Source organism: Kockovaella imperatae, assembly GCF_002102565.1.
Source record: "Kockovaella imperatae strain NRRL Y-17943 chromosome Unknown BD324scaffold_1, whole genome shotgun sequence".
Taxonomy (NCBI): Eukaryota; Fungi; Basidiomycota; class Tremellomycetes; order Tremellales; family Cuniculitremaceae; genus Kockovaella; species Kockovaella imperatae.
This window is the reverse complement of record NW_019028941.1, coordinates 786,050-808,048: the sequence shown is the minus strand read 5'-3', so window position 1 is coordinate 808,048 and position 21,999 is coordinate 786,050. Positions and strand designations below refer to the sequence as shown.

At 51.6% G+C, this 21,999-nt stretch overlaps 9 protein-coding genes across 9 annotated transcripts; 2 read left to right on the top strand and 7 right to left on the bottom strand.

The window, feature by feature from the left end:
* Positions 1 to 83: 83 nt before the first annotated feature.
* Positions 84 to 1,969, bottom strand: BD324DRAFT_575151 (hypothetical protein; the record flags this gene model as incomplete). Its single annotated transcript, XM_022013108.1, has 11 exons — positions 84 to 279; positions 343 to 494; positions 551 to 618; positions 668 to 832; positions 882 to 999; positions 1,047 to 1,105; positions 1,147 to 1,319; positions 1,368 to 1,448; positions 1,504 to 1,579; positions 1,631 to 1,718; positions 1,790 to 1,969. 11 exons carry the CDS (start codon positions 1,967 to 1,969, stop codon positions 84 to 86), a joined length of 1,356 nt encoding a protein of 451 aa, XP_021874475.1.
* A 624-nt stretch (positions 1,970 to 2,593) lies between these two features.
* BD324DRAFT_21530 (hypothetical protein) lies at positions 2,594 to 3,476 on the bottom strand. Its single transcript, XM_022012197.1, has 4 exons — positions 3,311 to 3,476; positions 3,174 to 3,253; positions 3,066 to 3,096; positions 2,594 to 3,009 (listed from the first exon to the last, which is right to left on the bottom strand). Exons 2-4 carry the CDS (start codon positions 3,219 to 3,221, stop codon positions 2,702 to 2,704), a joined length of 387 nt encoding a protein of 128 aa, XP_021874474.1. The 5' UTR covers positions 3,222 to 3,253; positions 3,311 to 3,476; the 3' UTR covers positions 2,594 to 2,701.
* BD324DRAFT_21317 (hypothetical protein) lies at positions 3,193 to 4,794 on the bottom strand. Its single transcript, XM_022012191.1, has 2 exons — positions 3,311 to 4,794; positions 3,193 to 3,253 (listed from the first exon to the last, which is right to left on the bottom strand). The coding sequence occupies exon 1, from the start codon at positions 4,612 to 4,614 to the stop codon at positions 3,676 to 3,678; it is 939 nt and encodes a 312-aa protein (XP_021874473.1). The 5' UTR covers positions 4,615 to 4,794; the 3' UTR covers positions 3,193 to 3,253; positions 3,311 to 3,675.
* Positions 4,714 to 7,654, bottom strand: BD324DRAFT_575027 (hypothetical protein; the record flags this gene model as incomplete). Its single annotated transcript, XM_022013099.1, has 10 exons — positions 4,714 to 5,096; positions 5,148 to 5,268; positions 5,308 to 5,414; positions 5,476 to 5,856; positions 5,914 to 6,007; positions 6,047 to 6,145; positions 6,186 to 7,147; positions 7,212 to 7,325; positions 7,410 to 7,476; positions 7,535 to 7,654. 10 exons carry the CDS (start codon positions 7,652 to 7,654, stop codon positions 4,714 to 4,716), a joined length of 2,448 nt encoding a protein of 815 aa, XP_021874472.1.
* A 1,018-nt stretch (positions 7,655 to 8,672) lies between these two features.
* BD324DRAFT_612126 (hypothetical protein) lies at positions 8,673 to 10,683 on the top strand. The gene is made up of 2 exons (XM_022014358.1): positions 8,673 to 10,103; positions 10,182 to 10,683. The coding sequence occupies exons 1-2, from the start codon at positions 8,950 to 8,952 to the stop codon at positions 10,561 to 10,563; spliced, it is 1,536 nt and encodes a 511-aa protein (XP_021874471.1). The 5' UTR covers positions 8,673 to 8,949; the 3' UTR covers positions 10,564 to 10,683.
* Positions 10,684 to 11,381: 698 nt separating this feature from the next.
* BD324DRAFT_21337 (hypothetical protein) lies at positions 11,382 to 12,118 on the bottom strand. Its single transcript, XM_022012193.1, has 2 exons — positions 11,737 to 12,118; positions 11,382 to 11,691 (listed from the first exon to the last, which is right to left on the bottom strand). Exons 1-2 carry the CDS (start codon positions 11,928 to 11,930, stop codon positions 11,445 to 11,447), a joined length of 441 nt encoding a protein of 146 aa, XP_021874470.1. The 5' UTR covers positions 11,931 to 12,118; the 3' UTR covers positions 11,382 to 11,444.
* A 4,315-nt stretch (positions 12,119 to 16,433) lies between these two features.
* Positions 16,434 to 17,856, bottom strand: BD324DRAFT_612122 (ribosomal protein S5 domain 2-type protein). Its single transcript, XM_022014357.1, has 6 exons — positions 17,648 to 17,856; positions 17,477 to 17,596; positions 17,331 to 17,433; positions 17,141 to 17,278; positions 16,993 to 17,072; positions 16,434 to 16,940 (listed from the first exon to the last, which is right to left on the bottom strand). Exons 1-6 carry the CDS (start codon positions 17,809 to 17,811, stop codon positions 16,700 to 16,702), a joined length of 846 nt encoding a protein of 281 aa, XP_021874469.1. The 5' UTR covers positions 17,812 to 17,856; the 3' UTR covers positions 16,434 to 16,699.
* Position 17,857: 1 nt separating this feature from the next.
* Positions 17,858 to 19,026, bottom strand: BD324DRAFT_612118 (hypothetical protein). Its single transcript, XM_022014356.1, has one exon. It carries the CDS (start codon positions 18,845 to 18,847, stop codon positions 18,137 to 18,139), a length of 711 nt encoding a protein of 236 aa, XP_021874468.1. The 5' UTR covers positions 18,848 to 19,026; the 3' UTR covers positions 17,858 to 18,136.
* Positions 19,027 to 20,570: 1,544 nt separating this feature from the next.
* BD324DRAFT_612113 (P-loop containing nucleoside triphosphate hydrolase protein) lies at positions 20,571 to 21,945 on the top strand. Its single transcript, XM_022014355.1, has 7 exons — positions 20,571 to 20,920; positions 21,046 to 21,154; positions 21,208 to 21,215; positions 21,316 to 21,388; positions 21,438 to 21,549; positions 21,590 to 21,750; positions 21,803 to 21,945. The coding sequence occupies exons 1-7, from the start codon at positions 20,795 to 20,797 to the stop codon at positions 21,859 to 21,861; spliced, it is 648 nt and encodes a 215-aa protein (XP_021874467.1). The 5' UTR covers positions 20,571 to 20,794; the 3' UTR covers positions 21,862 to 21,945.
* Positions 21,946 to 21,999: the final 54 nt, after the last annotated feature.

Sequence of the window (21,999 nt, the reverse complement as noted above, 5' to 3'; positions counted from 1 at the left end):
TCCGTCCGCTGCCTCTCTCTCTCTCTAGACCTTTAGGATCGTCAAAAGGCATCGCTAGTCCTCATCCCGTCTCTGCAACCACTCTACTCAAATTGAATCTCCAAACTCAAGTTAGCGGCTGGCAAAGCCTTGTCTGTGACAGAGACCGCTCCGCCTTCAGGACCAAGCAAATCAAAGACCAACTTGTCGAGATTCCCTTTGGTCGCTTCGTAGATGCCCGGTGGGTCGTACCAGAACAACGGACCGGATTCAGAGGATAGAGACGGTCGGGAAAGCTTGCTACAAAGGATTTGCAGAGTTAGAAGAGATTACGGTCTACAGGATGAAGCCGCTTGCACTTACAATTCCTGGGCCTCTTTGAGATGCTCCACGAGCTGCTCCAATGTCCAGTCTTTACTGATTCTGACTAGTGAAGCTTCACCTCCACAGACTGGACATTCATCCCTTTTACCATGTTCGAACGTGTACGTGTAGATTGAGGAATTGCCAGTGTACTGAGAAATTTTCAGGTCAATTCATTTCCCTAACTGTACTGAAACTAGGCGTTCACCATCATATAGTTGTTGAGGTACGGTGCACAAGTGGTAGCGATCTTGAACGCTTCGTTACAGCAGGAGGCTTAGTGTTCATCAGTGCCAGCTCGACTTGAGTCTCTCATCCCGCTCACCCGCGATGATGGCGTTGGTACTCGCTATTGCAGGTATGATGTTCTTCACCACACCTTGAGTCAACTGCCAAGTCACACCTTCGATTTTGAACATAGCCGCTCGAGCAGTCGCCTTTTGGTACAGCCACTCGATATGTTCAGGATCATCCGTATCAAGCTTCTTATCTGGAAGCCACAAATAAGCGAGACCTTCGTCATAGCAATCCCAGCTCACCCTTGAAAGTCTTTGGCCATTCCAGCACAGAGGCCCATTCTATACAATGCTCTGGCAGTCGAGGGGTGTTGGCGATGGTACAGACGGGAAACACGGTGGGAGGAGTGAGCATGTCGATCTGCATCCCTCAGCAAGGAGCTTCACGAGAAGAGGTCGGCGACTCACGGAACATTCATAGCATGACGTGATGGTGGGTAGAATGACTCGTGCTTGACCTTTGAAGCCTGTAAAAGCGTCAACCTAGAGTCCAACAATTCCGGCTCACCCTCCGTGCCTCCATCGATCAATGGTTTGAGACTGTCTTCATTCTCTTCGTCTACCATATTAACCAAGGTAGCATTGATCCATCGACGTGCAGAGATGGAATCTAGACCAGCAATAATTATTGCGAATTGCATGTAAAAGTCTGGTGCATGGTCTTGAATCTTGCCGTGATACCTGGGCAGAAGGGTAAATGCGCATACAGTCAAATTTAACTGCACTCACGGAGTCACTTTGACACCAGGGACGCGGGACATGATGAAATCGGCGGCGCAGAGAGCTTTTGACTTGCCAACGTCGGATTCTCTGCATAGTCGGCGGATCAGTCGCTGGCAAACAACTCTTTCGGGGCGAAACTCACCTGAAAAGGAATTGTCGATTGAGGTTGGAGATATCTATCGTGTCCATATCAATGACGTGAATGTCGCTGAAGCCAGCTACGATCTTTTTGTCAGTCTCATTTCACCCTTAGGGACTTAGCCACGTACTCAGGGCCAGATTTTGCAGAATCTCACAGCCCAGACCTCCAGCACCGATCACGAGAATCTTTGCCTTTTGACGAAGAAACGCTTTCGCCTGCAAAGGCAAATATGTCAGTCTATCCGCTGCGAAAGCCGTGTTGATCGGCCCCCTCCCCCACGACTCACCTCTGAGCCACCGACGAATTGTTCATCTGTCCAAGGCCCTCGTCGATCTAACATCCTATCGACCGCTTCGTACCGGTTGCTATTAGCCAGATAGCTAGCATAGCGCTTCGAAGATTCCCCATTGAGCCCATTGCTTCCACTGAGACTGCTTGACCCGTTCGCCAAACCATTTGCACCCATCTCGACATCTCCATCCGTGTCCCTTGGATTCGGCTGCAGAGGCAGATCTTGGAGTAAGACTCTCCAAAAGGCCCAACCCACTCTTCCTAGCCCTTCACCACCTGATCCGTCTTTCCCGCGTAGACGACGGCGTGCTTCCTCCGTTATCTGCGTATCGAAAATGCCCGTCTCTGACCGCACGTCGACCATTTGACTGACTATTTTTGGTGTGAACTCTGGATGACCTTGACACGTCAGGACCTGAGCGAGAGGGTTGGCAGCTGTAGATGAAGGGTGAAGTTTGGCGAAAGAATGAACGGGGTACCGAGCAGTTGAGCCGAGAAGAATGCAAGAGGGTGGTAGAGTAGGGACATGGTCTCGGTGCTACAGACATCGGTTAGTGAAAGTTAGAGGGACCCGAACGAGGACATCCACCATTTGTTCAAGATACTGTCCACGTAGCCTCAGTAAGGTGCAAGGTTTTTATCGTCCATGGACGCACTCACCACTCTTTCTTCTCCTCCTTGACCAGATACATCACCACACCACCAGTACCGCCCTTCGTCAGTCAAGTCCATTCCGTAAACTCCGATTTCCCAACCCTCTGTTCCAGGAACACAAGTTCCTCCTAGCGCCATGGAGATGATCTGATGTCCAAAACATATCCCAAGTACTTGAAGATGCATCGTCAAGGGGTCATGCACGAGCTGCTTGACAAAGTCCACGAGGGGAGGAACAAACGTTTCCGAAGGGTCATGAGCGGTATGTTCTGAAGGGTATTCGGGACGTATTCAGCAGGAGCTCTCGACACAGCGTGGGTCGCGAATAGAACCCAATACACCTGCCATAGATGCAATGCAATGCACTGTACTCACTTGATCCCGTCAACATGACTGCGTCGTAGGCATCTCTAGCGCCCGCTATCAATCTCTCCCTCGGCGGAAATTGACCATGATCCACAACGTTGTATCCGTCAAGTATGAGCTCTGTGTCCTGAGCTATCTCCTGGTCGGAATATGTTGCCAGAGAATCAAGTAGCCAAGTACGGTATATCTGAAGGTCTGAGCATGACTGTCAGTATATCTGACCTTTCAGTACTCTGATCGGCTAGACTTGCAATCGCCATGGTCCTTCATCACTCTCGGCAGCTGACGAAGCAAAAGGGAGCGTTAGCCATAGCACGATGAAACTATGAGAGAGTAAGAGAGAGAGAGAAGAACCTCACTGGTGTATCGCATATCAAGAGAGCTATGCGAATGACTTTGACCGTCATGGTGTCAAGAATACACCTGTATGGGAAGTGTGCTGCAGAGAGAACGGAGGATGATTAATGTTCAGTTGCCTCGCGGTTTTAGGACTTGCCTCCACTCGGCAACCGCAAAGGCCTGTTTCCCGGTATTTGGCACACACTGCCACCAAGTATATAGTAAAACAGATCAAATGTCCATGGGTTATATGATCTACGGAAGGGTCAAGTGTTGATTATGATCAGGACATAAGGCCCTCCTTAGCTCGACTGGCGAGCAAGGGAGGACCTCGTCGACCCGTGAATGCTATAGTATGCGGAGAGCGCGTCATTTTACAAAGATTGTTCGTCGCCTTTTGGGCCAGCGTAAACATCATGTGTCGTCCAGCGACCTCTTCCCTCATGCTCGTCCTCTTGTTTGAGATACCCCATTCGCGGAGCTCGTAAGACCCTTACTCCTGCGCTCACAGTTCGCCCTTCCTCACTGATACCTCCCATAAGGGTCCTCGTACCTCCCTTGATTCGGTGGCCCTCCTCCGCTCGGACCACGCGGTCCACCCGGTCTCATACCTCCCCCGGGACCCGACGCACTAGGCTGTCTCATTCCTTGAGGGTGTTGGCTTCTAGGGTCTTGAGATCCTGGCGGCGGCGTGCTATACGATACAGGAGACTCGTGTCGAAGGATGGGACCCGGCGAGCCATATCGATCCATTTGCACTGGTGGAGATTGTCGATTTTGGCCTTGACCTTGACTCGATGCTGATCCTTGTCGTGGGACGTGAGAGGGCGCGAATGAATCATTGTAGCCCGTCATTGTTGCTCCTGGGGGTAGTCCGTACCCGATAGAAGGCTGTCGACTTCTTGACAAGTCGGAATTGCTCTCCCATGGTTGAGGCTGATGAGGTGCTCCAGCCGATCCTCCCCCACCGTTATAGCTCAAATCGCTCCCAGAGCGTTGTCGTGGAGCTCCAGGTGGAGTATAGCCGTGCGGAACAGGTTGAGTGTAAGCCGTGGGAGGGTAAGGCGCTCCGACAGTGCTGGTACTCCCTTGTCTTGACCGTGCACGCCTCGGTTCGCCATCAGGCTGAGGAGCATGTTGCAGCAATGGCACGCCTGTGACGGATTCTTGAGATTGAGATCGCAATCCCATGCCTAGACCTTGATTGAATCGTTGTTGACGTCCATAGGCCTCACCATCACCACCGCCTCGGTTGTACCCAGGTGCAGGATAGCCGCCAAATCCGAATCCAGCATTTGCAATATCTGACCCCTCACCCCTTGCTAGCAAGTAATCGGTTGAAGGGTTATTGCCCATTCGCATGCTGTTTTCCGGAGATTTATAGGTGAAGGGCGTTTCAGGATACGACCTGAACATGTCGTCTGTGCCTGGAGTCGTCGGTCGAGTGGACGTTCCCAGCATGTCTGTGGAAGTACGTGATCGCGCATCCCAGTCGTTTTGGTGAGCCTCATCTCGTGGTCCATCTCGTGCAGGGTCGTACTCGAGATTGTCCTAAGATAGTCAGCTCATATACCCTTCCCATGAGCTCACCTCTCTGACACCCTTGATCTTAATGAATCCAGAGTCATACTTGTCCCCGAACCACGGGTAGGCGCTCAGCACTTCCCTCGCAGCGTCTTCGGTCTTCTTGTGCACCATAATCTTGAACAGCTTGTCGTGCTGCAAAGCAGGATGAAGGAATCGCTTTTCGACATCGGACGCACGAGTGCGCTTCTCGTTCATAGATGATCTTCGCTCAGCCTCAGCTTCCTGAGGAGTCGGCTCATAGTATCGGAACTTGTTCCCATAGACTCGCTTGATCCAGAATTTGAAGGCGAAGATCAGGAGCACAGGAGGAGCAGCGGCAATTGTATCGAGCCATCGACGGCGGACCAGACCCGTGGCTAGATAGAGTGTGTCAGTAACACTCCCGCTGGCGTGACTGGGCGACCCACTCAGAATCATGAGTAACTGCATGAGCACACAGCATGCCAAGAGTCTATTGACATAGACATTCCACATTCGACCGCCACTCTCAGCGCGAGAGATCCAGACGTAAAGAAGTTGGTATTTGTACTGAAGAGTAAGCATGAGTCAACTGCTTGAATAACTCACGACGGCAGACGAGAACCAAAAGACAATGCAAGCACCCATCGCCACCAGAGGTGCCAGGGGTGCGTAAATCATTCCGATGGCACAGACGTAAAGCAAGTTGACAATGACTTGAGGAGATCAACACATGGATCGAAAGCGCTATGGATCGAAAGCGCGGGCCCGACTCACCGACAGGGTAATCAAAGTAACCTGGCTTGGTCATCTCTCGGATATCTCGCGGGGTATGACTGAACATGAACCGGCGGATCGAGACCAAAGCCAATTTGATTAATTGGATCAACTCGAAGATGACTAGGAAACCTCGAAGGGGAAGCCAGGTGAGCCAATAGGTGCTCTGAATGACATAGGTGTTTTGGATCTGGTATGGGATTTCCTTGAACGACTCAAAGACTTCCTTGGCAGACGTGTGACGACCAATCTCGAGAACCACCTGGGTGATAGTATTGTAGAGTACTCCCAAAAGAGAGAAGATGATCAAGTTGGAAATGATGATGAAAGCAAAGTATCGAGCAGTCGTCGCGCGGTCCAATCGGGAGCGAGTGGGAGCGCCTGATAGAAGGATGAGCGAGACCTAGGGGGGAGGGGGGAGCATTGATGATGACCTACCTTGATATTTGCTGATCCGTCGAATGATAATCGGCAAGAGATAGCCAAAGATGAACGAAATGACCGAAGGCAGTACACCAGAGACCAAAGAAAACTGACCATTAGCTCGTCTCAAGCGACTTTTAAGACTCACTGTCCAGTTACCCCATTGTCCAGCCTGACTCCACGACTCCAGGAAAGGGACGAAAACAGTCAAACTACTCAAATTGGCCAACAACGAGACGACCAAAAGCTGTGTCATGTCAGCGTCATCTACCATGCCCGTGACTCACCGGAATCGTGTTGAGGAAGCACACGATGCCAATAATGAAGAAGCCAAACTGAGTCCTGGAAGCGACTTGTCCCGGCTCCCTTCTCAAATTTTGCCAAACGATATCCTGAGGCATTGGGGCCAATTGAAGTCTCGCGCCGTGCAGCTCCTTGAGCTTCCCGTGATGCGCTCGAGCGATGCGATGCGCTTCAGAGATTGTTTTGAATGTGACGAAACCATAATTTTCACCCTCGATCCGATGATCCATGCCGCCCTTTCGTGATCGTTTTTGCTCTTTTCTCAGCGATTCAATGTGCTGACGCTGAGTGTCAACCTTCTCACGCAGAAACTTGATCTGTTTGGCGTAGTAGTCGATAGCATCGTATTTCTGACCGCCGAGAATACCCAAGAACGCTCCCTTGCGAATCGTCGGCCGTTTAGCGGCCACTTTGCCAGATCCAAGATATTTGACCAAGTTTTTCTCTAGATCCGCGACTGCCTCGTTATGCTCATCCACGAGTTCTGGAAAATCACCGATTCTCCTTCCAATGGTGGCGCAGTCGATTTCTGGACCAATTTTGATGCCGTCGACTTTGAGCAGTCCCATGAGCGCGACGAGTCCTGCGTCTGATCGATAATCTTTACGGATCTGGGTGATCATCAAGGTTCGCGAGTAGATTTTTGTTTGATAAGCTGGCGATCTGAACCATCGATGTCGGAGCATCACCATGGCTGTCCAGTTTCGCCATGAAAAGTACATGACGACAAAGTTGAAGAGATAGCTCGCAGCGACTGATGGCCAGACCCAAGCGCCTCGGACATTGGTGATTGTCAACAGGTTCATAAAGTTGCGCTTGTTGGAATCAACATATTTGAGATTGTAGATAATGTTGACAACGAGGAGTCCAGCTCCGATGACAGAGATGACGGAGAATACGTAGCGTAAAAGGCGGAGGAAACGCAAAAACGTCGCTGCGTCGAGACCTAAAGTAGATTAGCAAAGCTGCTGCAAAGGTCGGGAGTTGCCTGCGAGGGTCCGTCCACTCACCAACATTGGCTGTCGTCTGCTCCTCCTTTAGATGGACAATGGGACTGAGCCAAGCCCAGAATGAGTTGGAAATGGTAGGCGGAGGGGGCTCATAGTCTGGATCGTCGTGTGGATCTGCAGGTGCGGGCAATTGGTACTTGACCTGGTTGGCAAACCGTTAACTCTAGAACGAAGCGATAAGGGTTGGGTTTGATTGACTGACCTTTGGTGCATACACCTTTTTCTCCCTTGGTCGAAAGAATGAGAATGCGAGTACAGTCGCGAGCTGTTTGGGGGGGACGATTCAGTCTGAGAGACTCGCACATTGATTCTCCTCCACTCACCGAGATACCGGACATCAACGCAATTTGGATTCCTACGGCCTTGACCGAGGTTCGAGAGATATTGTTCTCCCATGATGCGACGAGGGATGACGCGGCATCGTCCACGGATGTACCTGACATGGTGGGAGGAGATAGATAGGGGGACTTTCTAGCTATAGCTTCGCTTCAAGCCTCCGGATGAATGGTGCGCCCTCTTCTTCAGAATGCAGAATGCTGAGAGAGAGCCGACAGTTCACGATGTGGTGGATGAAACGTCGTCCTTCTTTTTTTGATTTTTATTGTAACCTGGTTTGATTTTTCTTTTTGTGTGTGTGTGCCCGTCTTGACGGGTTCGAGGGGCGGTGGCGAGGCACCGTTTGTGCGATGGCGTTCCTCTCCTCTATGGGGCGCGTGTCGTGTATGTCTTATGTATCGCCCTCGGTATGGGACGTTTGGATGGATGGTTGGATGAATGGATGGATGAACGTATCAATGAACAGGTGTCGATCCCCCCCCCTTAACACCCCCGGTCCCCACGAGTATGCTTGCAGCAGGTGTCCCTCAAAAATTTCAATAATAAATTGCTCAATGATGTCAAAATGAAAAAGCCAAAGAAAAAACTGGGGGAGATACAGCAAGCAGCGAGGACATAGACAGAGTATCTCAATCGCGGCCGGCGATCTATTCCTGGTGACCACAATATCCTCTCGCTCTGTCGCTCTCTCTCTCTCTCTCGCCCTCTCGAAATATGGACTGAACCCCCTCACTTTTCTCCCCTGCCCCGCCCTGTAGATCTTCTCAAAGTCAGGCGTTCACACGCTACACACACTCACACCCTCACACGCTCCACCGACTTCGGCTCCTCCCTTCTCGACCGAAAACTCGGTGATTCAAAGTCGACATGCTCAACGTGAGATGATGATTTCATCAGACTCACGGGACATCAACTCGGTCAAGCGTATCGTCACCATCCATTTGCTTGTGGTTAGACACAAATCATCGGACCAAGGCACGAGACGACATAATATCACAGGACCAATTATCTAGCTTTGTCACTGATGATTCGCCAAAGATGGCTCATCTTCCTGTGCCGCCAGGATTGACTGACTGACTGACTGACTGACTGACTGACTGACTGACTGACAGACTGACTGACGATGCCATTGAATCCCGCAATCACGTCGCCACAAACGCTGCGTGACACAGCTTTTTGTGGGTAGCTAGCTAGGTTGCTGTGCATGAGATCCCCTTATCATATCACTCTTTGATAGTCCACGTCATGGTGACTCCTTTTTAAGCTTAAATTATTCCAACCCGGTCTTTCGGGGATCATGTGCTGCCTCGCTTAAAAGCCAAGCGAAAGCCGCACCGCGCCTCGCCTTGGGATCTCCAAAAAATATGTATCACATGGTTGTGTCTTCTGTTGTCGCAAACCGATGATGGTGGACGTGGACTGGATAGAAGTGACAGTATGGAGGAGACGGATCAGCTGGACGACGTTGCTGATCCTGTGTGGGCCTACCGTGCTCCTGTACCATTTGGATCTCGACGTGACGTACACGCCTCGTGGCACCCTTTATTCTGGTCAATGGGTCCAGATCTTGCTCGCACCTTGGGCTCTTCCTCAGTCCGCCGCTTCGCTCCTCTCTAGGATACTCCAACTCGCTGTTCAGCTCACTTTGGCGCCGGTTCACTCCTTAGCTCACCAGTACATCTTCTGGATTGGACTCGCACTGATCCGTACAGGATTGGGATTCGTGTTGACACGTTCGGTCGGTTGGGCATACCCTGCTTTGTTCAGCCATTGGGCGCTATACGAGTCGTCATCAGGATGGGGACCTTCTCTCATGGCGGTACTCAGCGTGACTCCAGACGTACCGCCGGCACTTTTACCTGTATCGATGGCCGCTTCTTGTTGGCTGGAAAATCGCCCATGGACCTATGGCACAGCTTTGATGCTCTCATTATTCCTTCGAGCTTTTAACCTCGTCCGCTCTTCCCGCAGCATGGGCAAGGACAAACCTCTGTCTACAGAGGACAAGCTACCGACAAGTACGACGCCAGTCTCTCCACCACCTTCTCGTGTATCCCTCAAATCACTTCTCCTCTGCATCCTGCCACTCGTGCCATACACGTTGATCACACCCTCTCGTTCGCCATGGCCAGCAACAGCGACGTTGGATATTCTCATCCTGAGCTATCCTCGTCCAGTAGATATCGAGCTCGATGCAAAGATCATATCAACGACTATCGATTCCTACCTTCCTCACAATCCCTCCATTTCCATATTCACCCATGCCACCTCTCATCCCGCATTCGATCAGCTCAAGGATGAATATCCCAATCTTTCATTCTACAAGGATACAGATGATCATCATGAGGATGTCCAAGGTCAAGCTCTACACCTCGCAGAAGGATTCAGCTGGTGGTTGAAAGACAGAGGAGCAGACACCGATTGGGTCATGTTGATAGAAGATGATTTCCCTCTGTGTCCCGGAAGATGGAGTGTCGTAGAGACGGTAATGAACAGGCTGGAGAGCGATAGGCTGAATGGCGATATTCGGTCGGGATTCATAGGCACCGGTGGAAGGTGAGTACGAGCACTGTATCCATTCAACCCACACTCACACACACACACACACTCTCTCTCTCTCTCTCACACACACAGCGGCTTGATCATTCATAAATCCTATCTACCCATCCTGATCCATCTCCTCCGACTCCATTCGGCCAAAAATTCGATTCTCCCCTCAGACGTTCACCGCCGCGCACCAGATCAAATCGTGCAAGATTGTCTACTCGGACGACCATCATCGTTGTGCGAGCGGAAGCCGAGAGACAGGAGATCCATTCTGCCTTTCAGCCTCTTCAGTGAGAGAGGCGTACCTCAGGACAACGGAAATATGATCATCAGTAGTCGATTAGTGTTGGATCATATCGGTGGAATGGCAACCACTCAGCATGCCAAGGCATTCAACAGTGACAAGTGGCGGTGTGGTTGGAGACATCCATTCGAAGGGGATGAGCAGGTCGAAGTGGTGTTGGTGTGACGTGACAGAGGATTCTAAACCTTTCTGAACGAGCCATTTTACACGACTTGTTGTATACATACATAGTTCGAACTCCATTGCTCTTGTGCATACACATATCGTACGTGATCGGCATCATCATGCATCATTCTCGTCATTATACATCAATCTCTTCGTCGCCGCGGACTCTCTCACGCATAGGCATTAAAAGCAGCTTCTTCACCTTGACCTTGTAATCTCCTCTCAGATCCTCTATTACTACCTCCACCACCACCTCCACCACCAGCTCCAGCTCCAGCATCTTTCAATCGATCGAGCAACGCCTGCAAACGATCTTCCACACTCCTACTCGTACTCATCCCACTACCTCCACTGTAAGCCGAAACGCTAGTCGCGAAACTCGCAGCACCTGGACTTGATGGATTCTTGTTCTGATAATGATGGCTGATCGACCCTCCTCCTCCGCCTCCACCCCCTGATCCACTCGGTCCACCTCGTCGGCCATGTCGGAGGAAAAGCTGACGTTTGGGTGAGAAACCTGCTGCGGGGACATTGGCAGATCCTACAGAGTAGCTTCCACTGCTTCCCTGTCTGATATGGCTTGGTCTGGTGGGTGTGGCGTCGACACGGATGGGACCAGGTGGCGCTTTCCGCGGCGAAGGTGCATCTTCAAATTGACCCGATACAGTGGACAAGGTCGCGTTCGGAGATCCAGTACTGTGCGTATATCCAAATGGAGACGACGCATTGGTTTGACGATCGACATTGGCAGATAAGAAATCGATTCGGCCTTTACCAGAGCCTTCGGCATCTTGGGACAAGTGATGAATCAGGTCGGCGACGTCGGCGGGCGAGGTATAGTAGACCTGTAAAGAGTCAGCACGTCTTCAAGCTTAAGCAGATTATTCACTCACATTGGTTGGCGGTCTGTCCAGAGGTTGAGCCCGATCCCGATGTCTCAAATTGAGGCCCGCTATGCCCTGGGTATCCAGGGCTTCTGCATCGCCCAGATCTTCCTTCTCTGAGGGGTATGCAGAATCAACAGACGTGTTTCGTGAATGAAGGCCAAAGGGTTCGGGACCATCAACCTCGTCGACATCCCGCAGTCCATCGACGAGCGACCAGACCAATTTACCGTCGGCATACTCGCTTCAGAATCATTAGCGTAATCCATCCTCCAAGATTCTGACTCACGTAATTTCCACCGCCTGAGAAGCCGTCTTCGCCCGCCGAGATGAACCTTCCTGTGGACTGACCAGCGTCTCCTCGCCTTCGTTATAATAATCATAGAATGATCCTCCGCCCGAAGATTGTCTCCCAGATGCTCGGTCTGATCGAGCTTCGCTCATCCGAGATCCACCCGTCTCAGCACTGGCAGATCGAATCATGGCGTTCGAACCTGTGGGAGGTTGGAGGAATCCAAGCCCGTGATTCTCATTCTCCGACACTGAACTCTTGACTGGTCCATCTTCTCCCGATTGACGAGACGAGACGCTGAATTTTAGGGAATGAGGTGAAGGCGTATCGGATACCAACTGTTGATCTTCTCGTGTGAGGTTCAGCGGCTTGCGCTTGATACTGGGTTTACGATGCGACGATCCTGGAGATCCAGAGGAGGCATAATGAGATGACCCTTGCAATGCCGTGAGATTGAATGCATTGGGTCCATCAGTCGGTATTAGGAGTGTTCGTCGGACGACCTTGCGGTCTGACGTGGGAGGGGCGGCAGACGGAGCGACAGGTGTCACGAGCGACTCGGTGGGCTCATTTGGACCTGGCTCGCCGAGGTCGATCTGCACAGGTTCGACCTTGCGATTTCTAGAGAGCGATCGGAGTAAGCCTTTGGTTTTGCCCTTGGAAGCCTTGTCGCTCGGTGCTTTCACAGTGTCAGGAGTAGCGTCCGAGCGGTTGTTCAAAGAATCGACCTGTCGGCTCTTGGACTCGGCCTTGCCCAGCCCATTCACAGCGATCATCTCCTTCAACTGCTCGTCTTCCAAGCCCGCCGCAATACCAGCCTTGACAAACTGCTCCGGGGGAGCATCTGCAGATATAGAGCCTGTGGCAGCGAGAGGTGCAGACGCAGGTGGAGTAGGCAGCGGTACCAAGGGTCGATGACGAGTCTGATCCGATGAAGCGGTATTAGGAAACTTGAACGCGTTGATGTCGGGAGAGGTCAATGTTGCCGTTTTGACACGAGGCGGTTCAGGTCGATTTCGTTTGAGTGCGATTGGCTCTTCAAGGATTGACGATTCGGAGGGCGTCTGAGGTCCGTCCCCAGAAAATGACAAGCCCTTCTTCAGCTTCTTCCAACGCTGGCTCATCTTGCCGCTGGATCCGCTAGCCTTTTCGAGGGCTTGTCGCATCTCAGAGTCCGGGGTGGTGGAGAGTGGAGCGATAGGAACATTGGCCGAAGATGATACCAATCGAGGACTGGAAATATTCACGGCTCCGCGACTTCGAGAGAATTTGCGAGAAAGTGAAATGCTACCAGAACCAGGTACTCGATTGAGAGCAGCTGTTGCTGCTGCGATTCGAGCCTCAAAGTCTTTTCGAATTTCTGGATCGTTCTCCGGAGCCACACGTCGAGACGTTTTGCGCGTCAGTCCCGGTGTCACGGGAGCGAAAGCGACACCGCTCTCGTCAGATCGCGCTGCTTGGGTCGAAGAAGTCGTGCTTGGGTTCTTCGTCATGGCGATAGAATCTGACGGGGGTGGAGGAGGTGCGGCTCGACGAGGCGCCACAACGCGCCCCTTTTCACTTAAAGATCGGCCAATGACTGTGCCCAAGACAAGTGATGAACCAGACTGTGTTGGGCTTTGATCCGCGATGGGATCATATGGCAGGCCGTGACTCGATTCGGAAGGTTCAGGAGAGTATGGGATGAGGGGACTCTCATCCATTGCTGCTCGTAGTGCAAGACGCTCTTGTTTCGCCTTTTCGACAAGCTTGCTCTGCATAGCGGCGAGATCAGCCTTATCGAATCCAGTCATCTTGCGAAGGGTCTGGGCATATACAGTGAGATCATCCGCAGGCGTCACAGGCATATCACCATCTGAATTCGTAGAAAACAGATCGTTCCAACCGAGGTCATCAAACTCGTCGAACCCAGATGAAAGTGAATCGACGGATCTTTGGCGCCCGAGTGTCAAGGTAGGTGAGCCCACTGCTCCCATATCGTTGGTATAGGATGTGTTGATCGTGTCGAAAGACCCATGAGCTTCGGATGACTCGTCCATTGTACCTTCTTGCGATGGCGCACAGCTAGGGATGACAGGTGAACGATTCACTTGTCCCGAGTGGGTTGCAATTTCACCTTGAGAAGGTGGATCCTCCTGATACGCAAGGTGCTGGCGGGATGCTGAACGGGAACCATACTCGTTGCCTCCCCGGAGATCAATCCTATACCCTTCCTCCTCCTCATCCTCTTCGATCGTATGAGGCGAGTGAGACCCTTGTGAAGACGAAAGCCGGCGTTGGGAATCGACTGCGCGTTTCGAGCTCGTCGTGCCGACTGATTCGTACAGGGACGACTTGACAGGGGTGAAATTTGATTGGTTGACAGATCTCGATCGGCCCAGTGAAGCCGTTCTCGAACTCACCAGGGGTGAAGGTGTTGATCCAGAACGGGAGTGACCGAGACCGATAGTGTTGTCTGGGTGAGTTGGCGTGCCCGAGCGCGAAGAGCTGGACCCCTCAGATCTATGCATACTTCCGACTGGTCTTGGCTGCCCAGGCACATAGACCGGAACTGGAGAGATGTATCCCGAGGAAGAGAGGGACAGGGAAGGAGTGTGTTTCACAGGAGTCGTCCGTGATGGTGTGAGGATTGGACGAGGTGTACTGCTCTCAGCTTGTCGTTCTGGTGCCTTGGATGATTTGGTGAAGCTGGGCTGCGGTGGTGGCGCGGGTCTCTCCGGTTCCACATGAGCTTGCAGGTTGTGCGATCTGGGAGAATGAGACAGCTTGGGCGGAGAGGTGGTGTTCGATCCGGATGCTGATATGTTGGCCGTGAAACTGCTTCCAGTTGGCGATGCCCCGAACGGAAACGCCGAAGAGGTCGTAGAATGGAAAGATGCGTCCGATGGAAGCCTCGCTCGATAGCTTGGTTCAGCCGGAGTCGAGTCTAGCATCTCGACCTCTTCACCTTCGCTTGTTGTCTGTCGAGCCGGAGCAGCTTGCAATTTTTGTTGAATCTCGCCAAGCGCCGAAGATATCCGTTTCACTTGAGCAGGAGTCAATCCAGCAAGCAGTGACGCGCGCCTTCCTGAGCTTTCAGTGTTTGCAGGCGCTAGCTTAGAGGCGAACGCAGTCGTCTCAGTAGAAAAAGTCAACGGAGGAATAGCCGAGGTTGGCGTTGCCGTCTTTTCTGACCCAGAAGGGCTAGGTTCACTGGCATTGCCAAAACGATAGTACTCGTTGGCCTTGTCCACCGCGATTTCCGGCAGCTTTGGATGTGCATTCATGGGAGAAGTGTGCTGGCTCGTCGCTTGATTTTTGGACCTCAGTCGCATGGCCTCCGCGTCCCGGAGTGTCGACTTTGAGCTGAAAGTGTTCCTCTCATATGTTCTAGGCGACGACTGCTTGGGTCCAAACGTTTCAAAGGAGGTGAACGAGTTGCTCGTAGGAGGAGGAGAAAATTGCCTGTCAAATGAGCGTGACGTAGGAAGTGGAGCAGAAGTGGGAGGAGATTGGGTGAATTGGGGATCTGAGACAGAGCTCGTCATGCTAGTGGGTCCACCAAAGGTTCTCGATATTTCCTGGAATGACAGAGGCGGGCGGCGTCCATCCCATGAAGATTGATTGATCTCCTCGAATAGCAGCTCCTCTTCCTCTAGAGTCAACGATGGTCCATCTCTCTTGCGTTGGGAAGCCAACAGATCGCGGACGTCAGATTCAGGTGCAGATGAAAGGGATGGGAGGAGAACAGAAAAGCGTTGAGAGAGACTAGATGCGAGTATGTATTAGCGAGAGATGCCTTGGGCTTGCTCCTTGGCACTGCTCACGCTGGGAGGATCAATGAATTTCGAATATCCACATCCAGACTTGGCGGTGTATCTGAGATGTTGCTCTTTGGTCCACTCGGTCCCCTAGGTCGATGTCCAAAGCTCTGATGTGAGGGTGATTTCCTCAAAACGTTCTGAGTGAAAGGCTGAGGTTGAGGCGGAGCGTCCTTTTGCGCAGATGAGCCTGTGCGTTTTCTGCGCATTTCGCGTCAAGCGGTGGGATCTAACGTCCAGCGAGCGAAGAATACACTTACCTGAACAGGAGACGATCCATGATGGTAGAGTGATGATTGTTCCCGAATTTCGGGGCAAGGCATGAAACGTTCGTAGCGAAATGTCGTGCAAATGGTTCGGTCTATAGATGCCGGTTGGAATGCGGAGGGAAGGATTATATTGCCATGGTCAGGATGTGATGGGTGATCCTCGTCGGTCACTTTGTGAGACAGACGATAGATCACGAGCCCGTGGTCCCTGTCTAGAGGTCAAATGTCTGAGAAAAAGCTACAAGACAGTCGTTTCCCCTCCAAAATTGAACTTTAAGGAGACAATAATGGTGCGGGAAAGAGAAAACCTTGATGATCCCGAGGTGGGGGTTGCGTTCACTTTGGCCCCGCTGCGAGTCCGATGACTAGCAAGCTTCAAGATGAATCACGGAGCTCGGGGATGTCGTAAGAAGATGGGTCGTAAAGTGGCAAAGTCAAGAGGCTGTGAAGGATCAGCAGGAAAGAATCTGTTAGAGGAAGAAGGACGAGGAATGGAATGAAAAAGAAGAATAGAATCATTCACGTCCGATATGGGAACTCTGTCTAAAAAAGTCTCTAAGTCAATCGCGTTGCGTCGCGAGTGTGAGATCACGATTCTTATGAGGGCAGCAAGAAAGAAAGAAGCATTGGCGATGTGTACAATACATACACGCTGGCATGCATAGCTTGGTCCACTAGTCCCTTGCATGCAGGGAGAGAGATCTCAGTAATTGGAAACCCTGAGAATATCATGTCTCAATATTCTCTTCGTTCCGCCACCGGATCCGTCGCTAGTCTTCCCGGTTTACGTGAACCGTGACAGAACAGCATGAAAGTCGAGGTCACGCTGTTTGGCAGTTGAACCTGCAAGAAAGGTGTTTTGAAGGTGACATGTCTCAGAGCCTTCCCGTCTCATCGGACCTCGATGACCCTGTTCGATTGGTCACTCCTCAAGGCATCTTCCATAATCTTGACCAATTCCCTGACACGTTCGACCCCGACCCGAACGACGCCCATGATTTCCCCGGGTGATAATGCCGAGCCTCCAGCTTTGGACAGGACGCAAAGTTCCCGCTGAGCATTGAGCGTGAGCGTTAGTGTACCGCTCGAGAGGACAGATTCGAGATGGGTAGGGTCGATGATTGGTGGAAGGCTACAAGGCGAGTCAGCATATCAGATTATCCTCTCAATGGACCACCACGCACTCTGGGAAGAAGGCGAATGACACGCAGAGTGGAGTGTGATGTATTGCCAATGGAACTGGAGCTCGTTCATCTGGTGAATGCTGCGGTCGGTCGGTCGGTTGTCAGTGATTCGTCCGGGCCTGCTTGGTGGAACGGCCACTGTACTCACCACGATCACATCTCTTCCTGATACTTCGACTTCCGGTTTCCTAAAATGCCTCAGGGCAGTCATGGCAGCTATAGAAGCGCAGTCTAGAATGTTACCTGAATCAGAGAGAAAGTGAAGCGTGAGACGAAGCTGCCAGACCTGAAGGACAAGGTCAGCTGAATCGATCACGCTTGCTTAGAAGGACGATCACTTTTTCTCCAGCTATGATACAGAGTGCTTCTCTGTCTACAGCCTCCGTTCGCCGGATGCTCTTTTCCAGCAATCTCGTAATGAGAACTTCGTCCTCCGATGCTCTGAATGTGACTCAGTCCAAAAGAATCGCTCATAGTCACCCACCTGCCCGCTTCATATACGCTCGAGGCCATCGGGCTGATCTCGCTGTTGATGATCAAGAATCCTTCGTACGGTCGATCATCTCGAGGTCTCACAATGGTTGCAGAGACATGAGCAAGGACCCTTTAGAGAGCAACTCAGTGATCGACCAGGCCACCTGAGCTCAAGACGTACGCTGTCTTGCCCAATCTCGCTGTGCACCATCCTAATTCATCGCCAAATTCCAATTCCACATTTCGTAACTCCAGAGGAACTCTACCGTCAAGTCGCTTGCCTTGTGCCAACGCACGAAGAACGAATTCTCTTTGGTTGATCGATGGCTCAATCTCCCTTGGCATGCTGCTGACTCGTCTCTCTGGGACGAAGTGTAAAGGTGAATGGGATGTGTCGCATGGAAAGAATTTGCCTTTAGGTCGTTTTTGGATCGGCCAGTGGCGCCAACCACCCGAAAAGTGGCGAAGGACCGCTTCAGTGGTACAGGTCGAAACGGTGGCCTTCCAGCTGTGGTGGACTGTACCATTTGAGCGCAGCACCGTCAGTGGTACGTGCGGTAACAGAACTGACGGTATCAAGTCATGCATGCAAGAATATACACACGTCGCCGTGAGCTGAAAGAAACAGGTTCAGAGAGCCTACTTAGTGATCACCTGATGTCATCTCTCCTCAGACGCATGAAAACTTTCTGAACGCACGCCTCAGTGTGAATCCGCATCCAGGTTCGGCTTGCATTTGCGATTCAGTCTCAACCTGAGGATGCGTGTTGACGGAGGGGTCCTCCTGGTTTCCATCCGTGGCCTCTTCGTAAGTGGGGAGCTGATGAGTGTCATCAGGGATATCAGCATCGGAGAGATTTGTCGTGATTATGCTTTCGACCTCGGGATCCTCATAAATGAAGGTGGCACAAAGAGGGACACTTCTCGATGTGCTATTGTCCAGCAACTCCTTCTCCTTGATTGGGTTCCTGAATCCTACAGCTTCGATCTTACTGAGTGGTGACGTCGTAAACTCCGGCCCTAGAGCTCGCACAATCTGCGAGCCGATGGCATAATTACTGTTCCACTTGGAGGATCCATTGTTCAATTCTCTGAACGTACGCTGCATTGGTCGACCATCACTTGACATTGAACATTGGAGTGTATTTGGAGTTTCAATGTCGACATTCGGGTTCAGTATGTCTGCCAGTTGCACTGATCGCGAGCCGTCTACCGAGGACATGTCACTCGGTAGGCTCACTAGAGATTGACGAAGGGGCAAGGGTTCAAAGCTTGGTGATTGATCGGAAGTGCCATCCTTGAGAATACCAGTCAATGACGCCGATGGGAACGTGACTGACATCCACGGCTTGCCATTTTTGAATCCTCTGGTGATAACCATTTCTTCCTCGTCTTCCAAGTGACCCTTGCCCTTTGACGATGAGGCTGCTGTAGAAGCTTTTCTGTCGCCCAGATGCCACTGCTGACAATCCGAAATTCCATTGAGTTGTGGAGGCTGGACCCAATACTTGAAGTATCTGTCCAAAGCGCCGCTTTCCGAATCGTCACTTGACTGCTCTCTGTAAAGCTCGAGGTAGTCTGGCTCAGTCGGAAAATTGAGTTTTTTGCCCGCTTCGAGATCCTTCTTTCTGAGGTATTTCTGCTGGGAGAACACGAATGAGGCGGTCACCGGAATGTACGTCATGCTGCTACCCTGGACCTTGATTCGCCCCTCTTGTGTCCCAGTGACGACGGCGCCTCGCAAAGCCAAGTCCGCCCACTCCGTGCCCCGGATCCCAGCTTTCGACCACAAACGATCGAGAGTCACTGCTTCTTGCATGTGAGTGGCGAGCCAGGGATCATGGTCGCGGTACTGGCTCAACTGCTTAGGATCCTTGGGGTCAGCCATGATGCTGTACTGATTGCTGGCACATGGATTCTCAGTCGCAGACAACAAAGAGGGAAATGGCACCACTCTCCCATCATCAGTCGAACAGGCGCCGAAGTCCAGTTCTTCGCCGCAAATGAGGTCGTACGGGGTGGGGTAGAGGCTGTGTCTACGGTTGTAAGCATGCTGTTGCACGAAGCTATCATGGTAAGTGATACTGAAGCCGGGACCCTCGTCGGGACTGTTCCAGACTGTAATCTGGGATCTCTTTGTCGATCCCGGCCAACCTACTACTTCAGAGCAGACATTGGCGTATTGAGAGGGTCGTGTTGCACTTGAAGAACCTTGTGTGCCACCAAAAACAGTCGCCCCGCCTCCGACGCGCGCCTTTCCAACAGAGCTGACTTTTGACATCCGGCACTTCTTCGAGAGATTGGTCTCTAGGGTTTAGCTGACAGAATAGCTTGAGTAACTGTCTGTTGAGGAATTGCTTTCAAAGGCTCAGAGTATCGTTAGCTGGAAATGGAAGACTGGATAGAGTGAGAAGAATGTGTGGCGGGCTTTCCAGAGCCCACTTATAGTCCTGTCCGTTGGTCTCAGAGACACTCCTTTGGGAGAGGGCAGACAAGGGAGGGCTTTGCAGTCCATTCTGGCGTCAGGGAGTCTCTGCGCCTTCTGATAGTAGCGTCACACACTTGTCACAAGACAGGTGAAACTCAGGGGCGATAGGAGGTGCTGGACTGTATCATCCGTTCGCCTCAATCACCAGACCTTCTCGCATCCTGGATGATTCGAAGTTCGTCGAAAGTAGCTGATGCTCTCGTAGCCCTTTTTCATACGCGTCAAGAAGAGCTCATGGGGGACGCTCATCCGTGCGGCATCATGTAACTACAGCGCCTGTTCTGTTTGGTTATGACTCCGTGGAAGGCTTCCTTAGCAACAGAATACCAACGGATGTACGGAGTCCGAGGGCGTTTCGGCGAGGAAATACCTAGAAGGCTTAAAGGTAGGGTCATGAGTGTTGGGATGTACAGACTCGAACCACCCTCCTCTCCACTGCCCCCCGCTCAGGCATGATACCACATGAGCAAGTAGCAACTGCACCCTCCGAGTAAGAAGATCAGACTTCTCCAGGTCCTCGGTCCCGCCATGATCAGTGGTCAGGGCTTTCGCTGCCCACACAGCGTACAAGTGTATGCCGCCACAAAATCTCTCAAAAATCGCCACTTTGGCTGAAAGCAAAGATCTCTGACGGGTTGGGCAGTCTCTTTGATCCCCCCTCTTGTTCATCCGACTTGCAGCAACAACCATCGAGGCATACACCTAAGTAACAGCACAGGCTCTCCAGTGACGAACAGGAGCTCAGCATCCTTCGACGTCAATCCTCTGCATCCTTGAAATCAGCTCCTTTTTCATTTTAGCTGCTCTCCAGCACAGCTAGCTGATCCTCTACCCCTCATCATGTCCAATCCGTCTTCTCCACGACCAGGGAATGACTTTTCAGCCTCCTCTTCACCTCTCAGAAAGTTCAAACTATGTTTTCTCGGGGACACATCATGCGGCAAGACCTCTCTCATCACTAGATTCGTGAGTGAGACGGAGCCAGCTTCCGTGGAAAAGAAAGGATACCAGCGTGAATCTGTTCGCTGTGCTCGCCTTTAGCGCATCCGTATCCTTACTTCCTGGAATACAGCTGATCTCCGTGATCACAGATGTACGACACCTTCGACAACACGTACCAGGCGACTATTGGGATAGACTTTTTGTCAAAGACCATGTATCTGGAGGATAGGACGGTGCGGTTACAACTTTGGGATACTGGTGCGTATGGGTCAACGGACACATCCATGAACCGTGCTGACCACCTGATATAGCTGGGTATGTGAGAACAAGAGGTCGACGAACGATGCGCTGATCATAATGTTCCGATCGTCACGTAGTCAGGTGGGGTCTGCCTTCCATGACTGTCGCTGACAACGCAGGAACGGTTTCGTTCTCTCATCCCATCCTACATTCGTGATTCATCCGTTGCTGTCATCGTCTACGACATTACAAGTGTGTAGTAAAGTCGACTGTCCATTTTTGCAGCTGAAACATGGAGCAGACAGAACATCCTTCATGAACACGAGCAAATGGGTGGATGATGTTCGTAATGAAAGAGGTCAGGACGTGATCATAGTGCTGGTGGGCAACAAGACGGATCTGAACGATAAGAGGTGCGCATTTCGACGAGCAGGATCCTGACAACCTCTGCAGGCAAGTGACATCGGAGGATCTGGATAAACGGGCAAAAGAGCTCGGTGTCATGTCTATCGAGACATCAGCCAAAGCAGGACACAATGTGAAGACATTGTTCAAAAAGATTGCCATGGCGTTACCTGGAGCCACAGATCCCCAAGCAGGCGGCGTCAATCAAAGTTGGTTCCATACAACAAGATGATTGAGGAGGTACTGACTGCTATGCTACAGAAATCGACGTCTCATCCAAGCAGGAGGAGGTTCCTCAAGCTTCGAGTTGTCAGTGTTGAGAGAGAGGGGGTAAGATTTCCGGGCCATCTTCTTGTATGACTATCATGAATGCATTAGACCATGCATCTTTGCGAACTCTAGGCTGCTCTTCTTGTATCTCGCAGAGTATGTCGCTCCAGTCGCAGTGTGTATAATCT